At 42.5% G+C, this 17940-nt stretch overlaps 1 protein-coding gene across 8 annotated transcripts in view; it reads right to left on the bottom strand.

Annotated features, from left to right (window-relative positions):
- KCNMA1 (potassium calcium-activated channel subfamily M alpha 1) overlaps positions 1 to 17940 on the bottom strand; it is a 544144-nt gene that overhangs the window by 206395 nt on the left and 319809 nt on the right. For all 8 annotated transcript variants that reach the window (XM_077930638.1, XM_028729135.2, XM_077930634.1 and 5 more), the window contains exon 6: positions 3149 to 3224. In XM_077930638.1, the coding sequence (XP_077786764.1) occupies positions 3149 to 3224 (76 nt within the window). The remainder of the gene's footprint in view (positions 1 to 3148; positions 3225 to 17940) is intronic.

The following is a 17940-nucleotide window of genomic DNA, read 5'->3' as shown; positions in this document are numbered from 1 at the left end:
CGTGCACTGCTGTTGCGCTGTGTTCTCAGGTTTTTATTTTAGGTTCCATCTGCCTCCCCACATCAGATTGTAACTGCTGTCAAAAGCAGGGGCTAACAGGACTGATCAACTAGATACGTCCTAATTTTTATGTCCCTTTACTATGAAGAAAAGAAACCGAACAGAGCTACGTTAGAAATATAGGGTCACTAATACGTTAGAAATATAGGGTAATATTCAATTAGGTTTCACACAGTGTGGACCTATGAAAATTTATGGACTTAAGGTAGCTATGTTAATGAATTTTAGTAAGCCTACTCTTAGTAAACTTAGTTGAATGCCACTTTTGCATTAAAATTCTTATGCTCCACTGTTTGGTTCTTAGAGGACTTGGGGGAGGAGAATCATTATTACATAACTTATCAGTGGACCCCCCTTCCTTTTTTCCAAAAATGGAGGGAAGTCTTCTCTTATTCAAAAACAAAACTGATACACTTTAAGACACACCTACATGCTTGTTATTTGGCAAAAGTACAATACCTAGATTATTTAATTATTTGAGGAGGGTAGGATTGGGATGGATTATTATATTACTTTGAAATGCTAGAGAAATAGCTTTATGTCAACTGCAAACTACAATATGGCTTCCAGCCTAAAGGTAAAGGGACCCCTGACCATTAGGTCCAGTCGTGACCGATTCTGGGGTTGCGGCGCTCAACTTGCTTTGTTGGCTGCTTCTGGCGAACCAGAGCAGCGCACAGAAATGCCATTTACCTTCCCGCCGGAGTGGTACCTATTTATCTACTTGCACTTTGACGTGCTTTCGAACTGCTAGGGTGGAAGGAGCAGGGACCGAGCAACGGGAGCTCACCCCGTTGTGGGGATTCAAATCGCTGACCTTCTGATCAGCAAGTCCTAGGCTCTGTGGTTTAACCCACAGCGCCACCCTGGCCAAAAACCCAAGTTATCTAAAGGGATCACCACCTCTCATAGGAACCTGACTGTCTTCATTAGAGGATCTGCTCCCTTCACTGGAGACATAATAGGTGGCAACTAGGGGCAAAATCTTCTCCTTAGAAGCACACTGTTTGTAGCAGGGGTGGGGAACCTGAGGCAAAGGGTGAAATCTGACCCTTCTGGCCTCTACTTGGCTCTCGGGACTTTTCCCAGACCACATCCTCTCTCTTCAGGCCACTCCTTGTACTACTGACTCCTGTTGTTTTTTTATTTCTGGATGCAAGGATAGAGAGAGTGTGATTGTGTGTAGAATCTTGCCTACTGGACAAAAGTAAAATTTGCATACATTGCTCCACCTATGTTTGCATCTGGCTCCACCCTCTACCTTCACCCACATCAGATTGACCAAAAAAGAATGCAGCCTTAGGGAGTGATCTAATTTAGCATGCCTATTTTACTTCTATTTAGTAAACCAAGCAGAAACTATGAAACTGCCAAGTTTGCCCAAGCTTGTACATGCCATGGGCACCCATTCATTGTTACTAATGAACTTATGAAATGGAGAGAAAATTCCAAGGACGGAAAAAGCACTGGGTTGCACTCTGAAAATCATTACTACAGTTTTAAATCCCTGCTGGAGTGGTAAACTTAGCAACTGCAGCTATTTCCATCTCTCTGCCCTGCCCAATGTCCATTTGTCTGCTAAAGGCCTTGGCCCAGTATACTTGCAGGAGCGACCCCTATCGTTCAGCCCGGACACTGAGGTCCAGCTCAGAGGGCCTTCTGCAGTTCCCTCACTGCAAGAAGTGAAGCTACTGGGAACCAGGCAGAGGGCCTTCTTGGTAGTGGCACCCAGCCTGGGGAATGCCCTCCCGTTCAATGTCAAGGAAATAAACAACTATCTGACTTTTAGAAGACATCTGAAGGCAGTCCTCTTTGGGGAAGTTTTTAATGTTTGGTGTTTTGTTGCTTTTTTATATATTCAAATGGGCGGGTTTTAAATAATTTAAATTATTATTATTATTATTATTCCCTTCTAGGAGCAGCACTCTAGGTATGTTACAAATAGGCAGAGGACAGGACAGACGAAACGAGAAGAAGTGGCTAGAGGAAGGTGTGAATTCTCCAACTGTATCAGGGAATTTAAAGGTACAAAGACAATCTCTAGGTTTTAATCTTGCTGTCAGACTTGTTGTGCAGTAAGGGCTTTTAAGACAAACATAGGAGAGACTAAGATATTTAGAGCTCTGAGAAACCATCTACTCCAGAATCAAATGGGAAAGTATGTTTGTCATTATAATTCAGAGGCAAATATTGTTTCAACAAGCACACAGGGCTGGAACCGGACTAAGTTATTTGCACCTCAGTGGGATTTAAGTCATGAATAAATTCCCAGTGGGAACCTAAGTTCAACTAATTTAGGGTGAGACCCATTGTTAAATCAGTGCAAGAAGTCTGAATGCCAACACTTCTGCAAGCATAAGCACAGAGGCTCAACTGCTACCAGTTAATAATAATCGTTCCTGTGCAACATCTACCACAAGCACAAGGCTTGTTGTGCCGTGTTAATGAAGCAGAATGGCTGTTGCATGACTGGGCTGCAACAAATGGGTATCACCCTTCACCTAGTTCTAACCTACTCTCAAGGTTCCATAAATCTCTCCTTGGGACATTCGGAGTAAGACTGCACTGTTGGTTTATCTAACAAACAAAATGGTCCTTGAAAATGTGGAAAGAGGGGTGATGCCACACTGCTTTTAAGCTATGTTTGCTTTGAACTGCGCTCTACAAATGTAAAAGTGCACCAAACAATTAAATCGAATCAATGAATGAATGCCATTCAGTATTAAGTTTGGCAAGGCAGAACTAGCTGTGAAACTGAGTGAAAAAACTGCAAGAGCAGTTAATTGCCACATTTATTCATGATTCAATCCTATGCACGTTTACCTGAAAGTAAGGCCCTTCTGAGTAAACATGCATAGGACTGTCTTGTAAATCCCTGGATTTTCTGTGAAGTAGAGAAAGGATGACTCTCAGATAAAGCAATTAACTAGCCATTACCTGAATAGCAGCAGCTGAAGAAATTTAAGCATAACTTTTGTTCATATTTGATAATTAGACAGGAGTCTAAACCTTGTCCTTTCGGTGCCCTGAGAAACTGTGAAATTAATCACTGTGCAAAAGGTTAAGGGAAAATACATTAATGTCTTACCTTGTTTTAAGGATATTCAGAAACTGCAAAATTTCTGAGAACTGTATCAGCCTAAGAGCTCGTAAAAATCTTAAACCTGCAATTTCAAAAGGGTAGAGGGGAAGAGAAAGAAAGAGAGAGAAAAATAATCAGGTTATTTTTATCCCTATATGAATTCCAAAGGCAGCTGTGAAATCAAAAGTCACTAACATGGTGAATATCAAATACCTCTGAAATGTTGCTCCATATTGATCAGCCCCAAAGCTTAGCCAGCTATTTTCAGAGAAGTATAGATTTCTTTTGAGAAAAGTGAGTATGAACCATACAAACACTTAATGCATTAAAACTATTTTAACTATAAAATGCATAGAGGATAATGTCTTCTTCCAATGATATATTCCTGAAAGCTCTTAACTCCCACCCACCCAAAGCTTCCTGAAAAAAATGAGTGATTATGGCAAGTGATCAGGAAGCCTGTCTTTAAAGAGAACCAGAAAGTACATATTCATGATTAAGATAATACTTTATGACGTAAAAATCTCTGGTTGACACATTCTGCATGATCACAACAAACCCCCTAAGTTCTAACGGCTCTCCAATAGACCATGGCTTAATTTAGTATAGGTTAAACTATACTACCACTTTTTAGCCCATGCAATTTTTCTAAGAAATTACATTTTTATTAGTGAAGCCAGGTTGTATGGATAGCAACTCTACAGATGACTGCACAGGGACAGAGAAATACTGTAAAAGATTAAAGGCTTAAATTATTAAGGGAGACTTATGGTGATAGGAAACAATTCTGCTGCAAATCTCTCTCACAGGAGTTAAAGGTACATTGGGTATTATACAGCTTATCAAGGAAGGAAGGAAGTTTAGAGGACAAATTTGTGTCTTTGTGCAGTTGTGCAGAGCACTGCATAATTATGTGCTCAGTGTCGCTTTTGCTGAAAGTCACAGTGCTTTATATTTTCCCTATATATCACCACCATTCGCTCCTGCAGAAACACAGCCATCTAAGTTCACTATCAGTTTGGAAGTTAAAATCAACAAACAAGGTACTAGTCCCAATATACTTGGGGGACTCTCCAGGTATGCATACATATGGAAGTTTTAAATTAAGAAAGAAAGAAAAGTTTTGTTTGTCTACAAAAAAAAGAAAGAAAACAATGTCCTGTGAACTTTCTGAAGGTACAAACCTAAGACTCTTACAGTTTACGGCAGGCATTCTGGAGAGGGTTGAGCATCCCTGCCCTATAGAGGAGCAAGATAAGTGAAAAGGGAACCTTTTCTCTTTTTCACTCCACAGACCTTCCAACAATACAGTAGTACCTCGGGTTACATACGCTTCAGGTTACATATGCTTCAGGTTACAGACTCTGCTAACCCAGAAATAGTACCTCGGGTTAAGAACTTTGCTTCAGAATGAGAACAGAAATTGCATGCCGGCGGCGCGGTGACAGCAGGAGGCCCCATTAGCTAAAGTGGTACCTCAGGTTAGGAACAGTTTCAGGTTAAGAACAGACCTCCAGAACGAATTAAGTTCTTAACCCGAGGTACCACTGTATAGCAATTTGTGACCATTTCTAGTACTATATATATATATCATAGCACAGGAAAGTCTTTGGGAGACAGCAAGCCGGTGGAAAACAAAAAGGTATCTGTCTTCCATTCCCCCCCCCCCCAAAAAAAAAGACGACCACCTTTTCCTCATGGAGAGATGCCTGAAAAGCATGCAAGGATTCAGTTCAAGGCTGCAGTGGCATGTGAAACAGGTGGGACAGTTGTGGTGGCCTTCCACTGCTGTTTGCTGGGATGGGGACAGGGCAGCGAAGAGAGCTCTGAGCTGGCAGCATTTTTCCCCTGCGGGGGGGTGTGTGTGTGTGTGCGCGCGCTCCTGCAGGGCACTGCTGCTGCCCGCCTTGGGCTCCCCACCTCAATAAGCGGCCCACGTGGGCAGTTTAACCGGCTCATGAGCTGCCCCCAAACCGAGCCGCCCGCTTGGCGAGTCCCCGCATGCTGCGCTAAACCGGTGCGGCGGAGGAAAATGCATCTGCACATGCTCAGGTGCCAGAAAACACACATGCTCAGGTGCCAGAAAACACACGTGCACAATCCGGCCCATGGAGAGATCTCCATGGGACTTGACCAGCCCAGGCAGGTAAAACCTTGCTGACCCCTTCTCTATCTCAACAGAGTTCCACTGCCAAGCAGGCACCGCTGTGCCATGACCCTAGTTTCAGACTCCTCAACTTCAAGGGCTGAAGGGGAAGACTTTGAAACAGAAAGAGAGAGCATGACAGGGTGCTCTCAGATGACCCTGCTGGACCAATGCCCTGCTTCAACTTAAGGATGTGGCACTGCTCCTCTCCTGCATCACACTGGATTACTGGAGGTGGTGGGGCTCTTCCAGTACCACCACACCTTGCAGCACAGGGGTTACAACACACTGCTGCTACCCACCCTGCTCACTTGCAGTTTCTGGGTCCAGCTTGGCCAGAGCCCCAAATAGGAGAGCTTGCCTTCTGCAACATTTTGCTGCAGATCCCACTTGCGATGTATTTTTAAAGGCCACTCCAATTTCTGCCGAGCAATACAAGATTCCCGGGGTCTTGGCACTTAACCATGTGTTCCTTTTGGGAAAAATGAGGAGCAGCAGAGGCTGTGGTGTCTTTATGAGATATGGTCTATTTGCACATATTTGAGTCTGGATAAAGAGCGAGGGTTTGGGGCAACACGTCTCAAGAGTGGCGCACTTCGACAGCAGCGCAGCACTGGATTCAAAGACAGCCCAAATGCCATTTCTGTGTCTCTTCCACACAACTTGCATGGCATTGGCCCCAACCTCCTTCTTCCCAAAAACTCTTCCTAAAAACGTAACCCAAACCTCATGCAAAAAGAACATTTTTTCCTGCGGTGACATAAACCCTGACAAATCCCCCCCCCCCAACTCTCCTATTTTCTTTTGCTAACTAACACACAGCTGTGGGAGGGAATCAGGACACCGAATGTCCTGATGTGTCAGCTTTTGCCAGGATAATGACTTTTGCATCACCTGTTTAGTTCTTTGCTGGCGCCTCTCTCAGCCAGTCTCCAGATAATGCTTACTTGACTTCTTCTTCTTCTTCAGCCTTGCTGAATCCATTGATCAAATCCCACATTTACTGTTTTCAGAAAATTTGGGGAGAACCTGGCATCCCATACTCCACTAACACTTAGTGGATCTAGAGTGAGATCTAAATCATTGCATTAGATAGGCCCAAGTGCCCAGTGGATATTTAAAAATAAAACTTTTTATTTTAACTTTTGAGCAGCAGGCACCCTCCCAATGTTATTCTCACAGCTGCTTTTGATACTCCTCTCAGCTCCAACTGTGGGCAGGAGATGTCTATATCAGAGGATATAGTTTTGTGTGCAAAAAGCTAGCATATCCTTAATAGGACTCTAAATCCTAAAGCTAGAAAGGCCCTAAGGTATTCCCATTATTTCACCTAAAGCATATTTGAAAAAGCTTCCAGCCTAGTCTTGAATAATTAGTTGATTTCGCTGTAATTAATTCCTCTATTTAATAGTGGAGATGAAAGGGGTCCTGGTAAGCTTACATAATTGTATGCATGAAAAACAGTTTTATTATAAATGTGCTCAGAACATTCAAATTAGCTGCTTAATAAAAACAACAATGTTTCATTGATGTTTTCCATGTTTATACCACTTCCAATTACTGTCATGTAAGTGCAACCTACCATCCCTTAGAGAAGGTATATTTTATTATAATAAAGGCAAAGTAGAATTCGCCATGTTTGAACTGTGCATATGCAACAGCAACTACAAAACTGAAAATACCGGACAGTAACTTTTTATTTGGCTATGTCCCGGTTGGTAGGGAAATGTTGTACCAGCAGCTGAAAGTCCTGATGAAATAATCAAAATATGAAAGAGCACAAAATTCCAACACTATCATTTGGGGTGGTGGTGGTGAGGGTTTTATTAACTACGAAGCATTTTGGAGAAGATCATTTTAATTCTCTCCAGCTTGAGAAAAAACACTAGTGTATCTCTGAATGCTTAGAAGTGGAAAGAAAAATCCCTTTTGAGATCATAGCTTTATGACATTAACTTGAACAGGTCTTTGGGGAGAGTGTTCAGTCCAAAACAACACAAGCTAATGCCCCCTACAGCCTCAGACCAGACTTTTATTAGAGAGTTTCCTCTTCCAACTTAAGAAGAAGAGGGGAAATTTAGCAGGGGTTTTGCCTGCCAGATATAATCCATCAGTGAAAAACTGTTCCAGGCTCCTCCTTTCAGACCAAAGCAAATGTTTCGTCCCCTGTGAAGAGTGGGTCTGGAGAATCCTCCCCATCTTTTCATCTTTTCCTAAGCCCTGATCCAGAAATGCAGATAACATCTCTTTTTGCAGCCTTTAGTTCTATTCCTATTCTGAATGCTTTGCTGCTAAAGCAGATATGCAATTTCATTTTCTCAGTATCAGACCAGTACAATGGAGCTGCAAATGGGAAAATATTTTTGAGGGGATACACCTAGGGATGTTGGAGAATTCCACTGGAAACAGAGATAGGAGTTAGGAGTTGCCGCAAATTATGTGCTTGCCCAAAGTCAGGAACGGAAATCAAGCAAGTGAATGCAAGTCATATTCGCTAATGTCAGGGGGGTTTTTAGTCCACAAATGTTATTTTCAGCATTGGCACCGGCATTATTATTATTATTATTATTATTATTATTATTATTATGTTTCCCCTGAAATGTAATGAATTATTTTAGTGGATAGTCAGATGAATAACGTAAGTTTTAGCAGAAGCCAAACTGTAGTGGAAGAGAAACAGTGTTGACTGCAGTAAACACAGGACAGGTTTGAATTTGCAGCCTCATGGCATCCCTAAATACACCTCTCCCTGCCTCATACACAGGATAGCAAATATTACCTAATAGGCATTACTGAAAGCTGATGGGATGAGACTCATGCATTGAATGTAAAAATTGAGGGGTGTAACCTATTCAAATGAATAGACCAAACAGGAAGGGAAGAGGAGCAGAATAATATGTAAAGGATGTGTACACTTGTGAAGAGATCCATGACCTGAGCACAGAAGGGAAATTGAAAGTATATGGGTAAAAACTGTAGGAGAAGCAGTGACCTTACTGTGGGTGTCTGCTATAGACCACCAAGCCAGACTGACGATTTGGATGATGCCTTCCTAGAGCTGATTACTGAACATCCAAAAAGGAGAAAAATGGTAGTCATGGGAGACTTCAGCTACCCCGGTGCCTGTTGGAACTCAAACTCTGCCAAGAATGCAACAGGGAGGAACTGATTGACAAAGTGGAAGTACTGGGAACTTTGGGAGGAAGTGATCATGTCCTCTTGAGTTTTGTGATACAGAGGCAAGGGAAGGCTGGGTGTAGTCAGACATGCACTCTGGACTCTAAGAAAGCTGATTTCAAAAAGCTTAAGCAACTATTGGGTGAGATCCCATGGCCAGAAAAATTCAGATAGACAGGAGTCCAAAATGGATGGGAGTTTCGAAGGGAATACCGAAGGCACAAATACAAACAATTCCAACAAGAGAGAGAAGTGGGAGGCTTCTAAAGAACCTGGTGTGGCTGCATAAGGAGCTTACAGATGAGCTGAGATTTAAGGAAGACTTGTATAATAAATGGAGGAAAGGGGAAATCACAAAGGAAGAGTATATATGAATAGCCAACAGCTGCAGGGAGGTCAGGCAGGCCAAAGCTCAAAATGAGCTCAGGCTTGCAAGAAAGGTTAAATATAACTTTCAAAGGTTTATTTGGCTATGTTCAAAGCTAGAGGAAAAACGAGCAAGGAGTAGTCCTCTGCATGGGGAAGATCGAGAAATGCTGTTGGGTGACAGAGAGAAGGTGGAACTGCGCAACACCTACTTTGTGACTGTCTTCCCCAAAAAGGAAAGCAGTGTCCAACCTGGTGATAACAGAATAAACGATGCAAGGAGGGAGTTGCAGCCCAAGATAGGAAAAGATGTGGTAAGGGAACACCTAGCTACTTTAAATGAATTCAAATCTCCAGGGCCTGATGAGCTGCACCCAAGGGTACTAAAGGAGCTTGCGGATGTAGTCCTCGGCCCCTAGGAGTTTGCTCCTAGGCATAGTGATGAATACTCTGTTGTTCTATTCCATCTGAAGAGGACAAGAGAATGGGGCTTAATCGCTCAAAAGCATGCACAATTACACCGCTGCTTTTTTTAAAAAAAAACTTTCCTGAAGATACTCAAATATGCTGAAAGGTACATCGGGACTTATATCCACCACAGCAAATACCTGGTTTTTACTTTGAGAATGGGAAGAGGACATATACCCACCACCTTTCTAGCTACAATCTAATTCTCATGTTACTAGGACCACCAGTACATGGAAATTGCATCATTTTCTCTTAACAGAAAACTCGAGTAGCCACAGGACAAGGGGAGGCCTCAGCACGCTTAAGTGAGCCCCATGGTATGCAAAAGAGCAAAATCTCAGTGCCTCCCGCAACCCAGTGAAGACCAAGCCTGCTGAGCGGCTTCCATGAGTCACAAAATACTGATTATCAGCTGGAAAACAAAAACAGAAAACAGTGGAAGAGGCGGAAGGAAGGAATTGATATGTTCGAGTTCCTTGAAGCTTATGGTATCCTGAAAAGGCTGGCTCTCTGAACATTATTGTTGCAGGAGGCAGGTCCCATATACACACAAGACCTGGACCCTTCCATTTGTAGAGTTATTTTCTCTTCCACTTAGTAGGAGTGCCCCTGTCCAGAGTCCCTGCCAGCCAGCCAACTCCTCTTCCTCTAGGACTCTAAAAATTGTGAAGAAGAAGCAAGAGATAAAACTTCTCCTCTCCCCAACCCCCTCACTGCACTTTTCTGTTCTTCCCAACTGACACTCAACATTCAATGGGTGCTGGGCATTCAGCCCTCATAGAACTGGTTTTTTTTGGGGGGGGGGGGGAGAACAGTGTTAGAAACTGAGATATGAAAGCTAGGAGCTAAATAGCACCTTCAGCCTAGGTTATGGGGGCAACAACGGAATGTTTAGTGTACTTTTTTTAAAAAAACAAGAATACAAAGCTGGAAATGAATGAATGGCAGCTAAAATATTGTGTTCATTTTTCACATGGTCTAGTCCTTCCCCTGCCCACCCCTGTAATACTCTTAAGAGGGTCTCTTCTCCAATCTTCAGACAGTAGCTGGAAGTGGGGAGGCAGGAAAGGCCCCCCTTTCCTTCCACTCTGCAGTTTTAATCTGAAATCTTAGGTGCAGTACTGCGCCCAGAGCTCAGGAATTGCTCATGCTAATAAAATCCCCTGTTGCAAGATGCGCATAGAACAAGGGGAGTTTCAAACACTGGGGAAGAAGTGGTAGGCTCCTTAGGGTTTACTAAGGACAACTTCTTCTTCTTCTTCTTCTTCTTCTTCTTCTTCTTCTTCTTCTTCTTCTTCTTCTGCTTCTGCTGCTGCTGCTGCTGCTGCTGCTGCTGCTGCTGTAAACCTTAAAGTTTCCCTGATCACACCAACACCTACCTATTGTTTCATAGATTCATAGAATTGTAAAGTTGGAAGGGACCCGAGGGTTACGTCATCCAACCCCCTGAAATGCAGGATCCCTCACCCAATTTGAAAATGTACCGGACTCTGTTTAGCTTTGCAAAGGTGCTAGCAGTTTTATTGCTGCACCACTAGGAGGCCCAATTTGATTCCATTTCTGCCAGGACTCTATCGCTTGACTGCATGTTTGTACGACATAGAGGACAGAACATGAAACGCTTTGCGAAAGGCAAAACTTAAAAGTCAAAACAACACTGCATTTAATTTATAGTACAAAGGAGGCAGGTGAATGAAAGGAAATGTATAACACAAGAACTGTGGGAAATGTTCATGGATCTATACTTGTGAAAATATATTAATCAAGCCCTCACCCAAACCCCCCTTCTGCCATTAAACCCGGTCTTCCAATAAAACCACATCCCCCATTTTACAGAACAAAAACATAAAAGCCATCTATCTGGAGATACATTACGAGGAGGGGGGTGGGATAATGACTCTGTTTAAGAAAATGTCTCTAGGCATACAGATGAAAGCACTTCAGCCTTGCAAAAGCATTACAAACACAACTGGGGGGGGGGATCTGACTTGGAAAACAATAATATTTGTATCATGCATTCAACCACAGACAAAATCACGCAGGGCAAGGAAGTAAATCAACTATTTCAGTAATTTATACCTTACCCCAGTATGAGCCAACTTTGTAACAAGACACCAAGGTCTGTCGATACGTATTTTGCTCTTCCTTTTCAGAGGCACTATGCCCAGGTTTGACTCTGTATCCATTTTTGAATAAATCTCCATGAGACTTCTTACGGCGCCGGGTAGTTTTGTATGTTTCCGTCCGTGTACCCCCTGTGGGGTTGTGATAGACCAAAATCTTGCTGGGAATCATCGCAGCAGAACTTCAGGGTTAAGGGAGGAGAAATCAAAATTTACCCGAAAAGGTGTTTCCTCCAAGGCGTGGGCAAAATTTGCCGGAGTGTAAAGTCTCTTCTGCCCCCCCCCCCCTCAACTACACACTATAAAGATAAAGTAAGGAGCATAAAGGAAGAGAGGTTGCTGAGAATCAGCCACTCATGCTGGAATATTTTAAGTTGTGAAATAATTAGGAAGACTGCATATTCTGTATTTGATATTATTACTAAAAATAATTTTAAAATGGCATAAGCAAAGAAAGGAGGTGGGGAGGTAGTGACTGGAAGAGGGAGAAATAGAACAAATTTCTATCCCAAATTGTGCTCTCAAAAATGCAGAGGACATCAGGCAAACAGGGACCAAACTGCTATGGCAGAGAGACTTGCTGTGCAGATGCTCCTCTTGTTTGTCTGCTACCCCAGGGCTTAAAAGGCATCTCCTATCCGGATATTGCCATATAAGCTTCTTTCGTTCCCCCTCCAACCTGCGTCCTCCCCAGGAGGAGAAAACAGAACAGATTACAGTTCCTGCAAAAAGGAGATGCTTTGATCCACAAATCCACAGGCCCACCCACAATGCCACAAAATGTATTTGGTTGTCACGGAAATTGTGCGTTTGACAGCATTACATGCCCTATCTCAGGTTAAAGCCTGCACACTGCAGAGAGGTCATGTAATCAGCCAACTCTTACAGGATTTAGTCCTTATGAGTTGGGGAGAGATGTGTGTGTGTGTGTGTGTGTGTGTGTGTGTTGTGTGTGCGTTGTGGGGGGAAACCTTCAACTAATCCTCAGTTAACGACAACTGGAATACCAAATATTTTAAGCTATAACAAGGAGTGGCTAGAAATAAACAGTATTCAATTAAGTTTTGATAGATGGTATTTGCAAATTCCTTGTTTCCACCTAAGGCCTTACCCAACCCATTCAGGTTAAGAAAATGATAGTGAAAATTTATTTTGTTTAATGAATGCTTGTTTTGCACAAAAGAAAAGAACCAAGGCGCCCCACAGCTGTCAGATGCTATGGCTTATGCAATCCATTATGAATTCAAACACAGTGGGGGTTTTTTTCTTCTTAATCTCCACTTTCACATAAAAGCTGTCATCCCAACCCCCAAAAGCTGGGCTAATTCAGAGGATTGCTTATCCTTACATCTGTTTCCGTTAGCAAAAGCAAAAGAGGTCTATCAGTGGCTATTTAACATTCTAGCTAAACGAAACATCCTTGCTCAGAGACAGCTCGGGCATTCTGTCTCCCCCATGTGATTAGAATTGTTTGCGGGAGAGCAAGTGCATGTCTGTTATCCATGCCCCCTCCATTGCATATCTCTTGCCCAGCCCCGCTGACCTCCATACACTACACTACGAACATCAGCAGCTGGGAGCCTTCTGTACTCCTGCAGCTCCCCCCCCCCAATCAGGGCTCTAAGGCTCCCCACCACTAAAATTCACCGTTCAGCACATGAAGGCGGTGAAGCCAGGCATAGGATATGCTGGGTGGAGACAACCAACACCCACTTCTTTCTTTAATGCAGTTCCAATTGCAGGAATTGCCAACATGGTGCCTTTCAGTCGTTGGGTTGCAACTCTCAGCATCCCTGGACACTGGTTCTTTTGACTGGGGATGATGGGAGTTGGAGTCCAATGTCATCTGGAAGGCTGACCCTGCTAGGAAGTAAAGGAAAATGAGATGTTCCTTCTCAGCAAGCTAACCTTGCAACAGAGGTGGGTCCTTTTTAAAAACAAAAAACCACCCACCCACTAGTACAACTTTCTGGAAAGCACATTTGCTTCACAGAAAGTCGTACGTCAGCATGACTTTTCTATTTTTATCTGGCTGCTGCCAGCAACATAGCCCTAAACCAGGACCAGGCTCGAAAGACTTCCGGAGGCGGCGCAAAAAGGCAATGGCGGTCCTCCTCTAGTGCTGAGGGGGAAGCTCTGCGGAATCGGGTCGTCCGCTACGGCAAAGCGGAGACCCGCACCGAAAAACCACAGGAAGCAAGAGCCTGTGGCCGTGGGACTCGGCGGGCGCCGAAAGCGACCTCCGAAACGTTGAAGAGACCCCGTAAGGAGCCTCGGATCGCGGAGGGGGTTGCGGCGCTGTGAGTCGATCGCTACTCTGCAGAGTGAAGCCGCGCAGCTGCTGCCACTGAGCGCTGACCTTTTTTCCTCAAAATTTCGGAATCAGAAGCTACAACCCGTGAGTAAAGAGGGACTTTTACAATTGGGCTCTAAATTTAAAGAAAATTGGCAGAAAGCGGAGTGACGTTAAAAGGAAGTCCGTCTTCCGCTGCTATTTAAACTACAAAGCAAAGAGCTGGAGGAGTGGAGCTTTTGTAGAGGCTTTTGAAACCATCTGATCTGAGCATCCACTGGAACTACCTCTAGACGAAGAAAAGATATATTTATTGGACCTACTTTCTATCTGAACTGTGTTAATTTTCTCCTGTGGGAACTACAAATTTGGATTGAGAAACCCAGGTATTTGGGCTGCCTAAGAACAGAAGAGCTGTCAGTTTGCAAACTTGGCTATTGTGTATCTGGACTTGCAACATTCTGAGCTTTTACAGACTTGTTACTTTGAAATACTAGCTAGCACTTGTCAGAAACAATGTTATGTTACTAATACCAACTCTGCTAAACACTAGTTTGAAGGTCCTGGGACTTTAAAATCAACTTTATTGACCTTATTTGATTTGACTTCTTCCCTCAAGACACTTCAAGCCCCCTCTAGAGGATTTGGGACTAACAGCAGTGACATTATTCTACTTTCTCTTTCCCTTTCCTCCTGTTTGACTGTTTATCTCTGGGCTGCTATTTTCTCATGGGAACAACCCAGACTGACCTTGACTTTTAGATAACTTTGGAATGAGTGGCACAAGAAAAAGAGGACCAAGAACTAGACAAACAACTTTAACCTCGGCCTTACAGACACGTAGATCATCTGTACCTATCATACCGTCGGCAGCGGAAGAAGAAACTGAGCAGCTGCAACTGGAAGATATGGCCTCAGGAACAACTGCTTCAATTTTAGAGAAAATCTATGAAAAGTTGGAATCTTTGGACAAAAGAGTGGAATCTTTGGACAAGAAAGCAGATGAACAAACAGCTAAGATTGATCAAAATACAGCCTGCCTAAATCAAATAACTGGACAAGTGGCACAGAACGTACAAGCAATTGGGCAGTTGACTGAGGACACTATAGAAAATCGAAAACTGGCCGAGGCTACTAGTCAAAAAGTTGAAAAATTAGAACAAGAGGTAAAGCCACTCTGCAAACAGGTTGGAGAGCAACAGACGTACTTATCTATGATAGAACTTCGGAATCGGGAAAATAACTTAAGGATAAGGTCAATACCAGAAGCTGAGGAAGGGAATCTAACTGAGTTCCTGACCAAAGAGTTTTCCAAGTTTTGGCTTATTGAAGAGAAGGATTTTAAAATTCTGTCAGCTTTCAGACTTGGGAAATTTGCAAGGAAAGACAAGCCCAGAGACTGTTTGATAACTTTGAGATCAAAGGAGGAAAGGGATAAGATTTTGGGCCTGCACTACGGAAAGTCACTGGACATTTTGGGCAGAAGAATTGAAATTTACAAAGATATCCCGAGACAACTGCTGGACCTTAGATCTGAATATTCTGAATTGGCCAGACTGTTGAGGAGCAACTCAATCATCTTTAGGTGGGAATTTCCTCAGGGATTATCCTTCACCTTTAGAGGGAAGAAGGTTAAAATCAAAACAGTGGAAGATAGAGACAAATTTTTGACTGCTTACGGAGAGGACCTACAGAAAGGAATTGAAACACCTTTTGGGCCTGGAGCACCTGCTGTACCTACACCCTTGGACACTGAAGACTCAGAGAAAAAGGAACCACCCCTTGAAAAATAGCAGATCCATCCAGGATGTCTCTGCAGCTCCTGAGTTGGAATATAAATGGCGCTAACATTCCGGAGAAAAGGAAAAAAATATTTCATATTTTGAAAAAAGAACAATTGGACATTGTTTGTTTGCAAGAAACACATGTGACTAGGCTACACAGAAAAGTGCTAATAAATAAAAGATTAGGCCAAGAATTTATATCTTCGGACCGAGTGAAGAAGAGAGGAGTGGTGATCTATGCGAAAGAGAGCCTGTCACCTAAATTCCTTTTTAAAGATGAACATGGAAGAATTTTGGCAATTGAGATACAACACCAAGGAGAGAAGTTTTTGATATTAGGAGTTTATGCACCAAATGAGGGGAAATCAGAATTTTACAAGAAGCTGCATGAGAGTGTCCTGGACTATCTGGACTATGACAACATCATTATGATGGGAGATATGAATGGCGTGGTCTCAACCAATATGGATAAGTCTCAAAACCAAAATGTGACAAAAGATGGCAGACTACCTAAGACTTTTTTTGAACTGACTGACAATATGGACTTGATTGACATTTGGAGGACAAAGAACCCCTTGGGAAGAGAGGGAACATTCTTTTCTGAAGCCCAACTGACATGGACAAGAATCGACCAAATATGGATATCTAGAGGTCTGGCACCTAAGACCAGAAAGGTGGAAATCTGCCCAAAGACCTGCTCTGACCATAATGCGGTAAAGATGGATATGACACTATTACCAACCGGCTCCTTTAGATGGAAAATGAATGACAACTTGTTTAGAGATCAGGAAATTATTAAGAAGGCCCAAAAAGCTTTGAAGGATTATTTTGAGATAAATTTGAACACTTCGGTGGAAAAAAGAACTATCTGGGACGCAAGTAAGGCCGTGATGAGGGGGTTCTTGATACAACAGAACGCTGTAAAGAAAAGGACACAAAATGAGAAAAAAGACAAGATCTTGGAGAAAATTAAAGAACTAGAGAAGAAGTTAAGATCTAATCCGAAGTCACAGCCGACTCTGAGAGAAATTAAACTATACCAAGCACAATATTCTAAACTGATAAACCAGGAAATAGAGTGGAAAGTTAAACTAATGAAACAAAAAACATTTGAATCTGCGAATAAATGCGGGAAACTGTTAGCTTGGCAATTGAAGAAAAGACAAAAACTAAATACAGTTACTAATTTAGAGATTGAAGGAAGAAACATTCAGAACCCCGTGGATATTAGAAAATGCTTCCAGAGATACTTTAAAAAATTATATACACAAGGGCCGCAAGATGAGGCTGAGATTAAACAATTTTTGGAAAAGAATGGACTACCAAAACTGTCACAAGAAAATAGATCAATCCTGAATTGTAAAATAACACCACAAGAGATTGAACTTGCCATTCAGAACATGAAATTGGGCAAATCTCCAGGGCCAGATGGGCTGACCTCCAAGTACTATAAGATATTGAAGGACTATTTGATACAACCATTGATGGAGGTCAGCAATGAAATTATGGAGGGGAAGAAGGCGCCGGAATCGTGGAAAGAAGCCTTTATCACATTGATACCAAAATCGGAAGTTGAAAAGACGCAACTGAAGAACTACCGTCCCATCTCCCTTTTAAATGTGGATTACAAAATATTTGCAGACATTTTAGCAAGAAGATTTAAAAAAGTTCTAAATGAAGTAATTCATAAAGATCAGGCAGGCTTTCTCCCAGGTAGACATCTGTTTGCTAACACAAGGAACATTATTGATATTTTGGAATTCTTGCAAACAGATGTCAACATAAAAGCAGTGTTAATTTTTATAGATGCGGAGAAGGCCTTCGACAACATCTCTTGGAAATTTATGAAAGGGAACTTAGAAGGGATGGGAGTGGGACGGGGTTTTGAAAATGGGATTGACGCAATTTATTCAGAACAAAAGGCTAAACTGATAGTTAACAATGTGGTTACAGAAGAGTTTAAAATTGAAAAAGGAACACGACAAGGTTGCCCCATCTCCCCATTGTTATTTATCTCAGTTCTGGAGGTGCTCTTGAATATGATTAGAGGAGACCGGTTGGTGGAAGGAATACAGGTCGGAGTGAAACAATATAAACTTAAAGCTTTTGCAGATGATTTAGTTTTGACTTTGCAGGAGCCAGAATCTAGTACGAAAAGAGTATTGCAAATAATTCAAGATTTTGGTCGGGTGGCGGGATTTAAATTAAACAAGCAGAAAACCAAGGTAGTGGGGAAAAACCTGACAGATGCAGAGTCAGAACGGTTTCAGAGAGAGACAGAGTTAAATGTGGTCAAGAAAGTTAAATACCTAGGGGTGAACATAACAGCAAAAAATCTGAGTTTATTTAAGGACAACTATGAGAAATGTTGGTCAGAAATTAAGAGAGATTTAGACAGCTGGACAAGACTGAAACTTTCCTTGTTAGGCCGAATTGCTGCT

Source organism: Podarcis muralis, chromosome 6 (assembly GCF_964188315.1).
Source record: "Podarcis muralis chromosome 6, rPodMur119.hap1.1, whole genome shotgun sequence".
Classification (NCBI taxonomy): domain Eukaryota; kingdom Metazoa; phylum Chordata; class Lepidosauria; order Squamata; family Lacertidae; genus Podarcis; species Podarcis muralis.
This window is presented reverse-complemented; position numbering and strand designations above follow the sequence as displayed.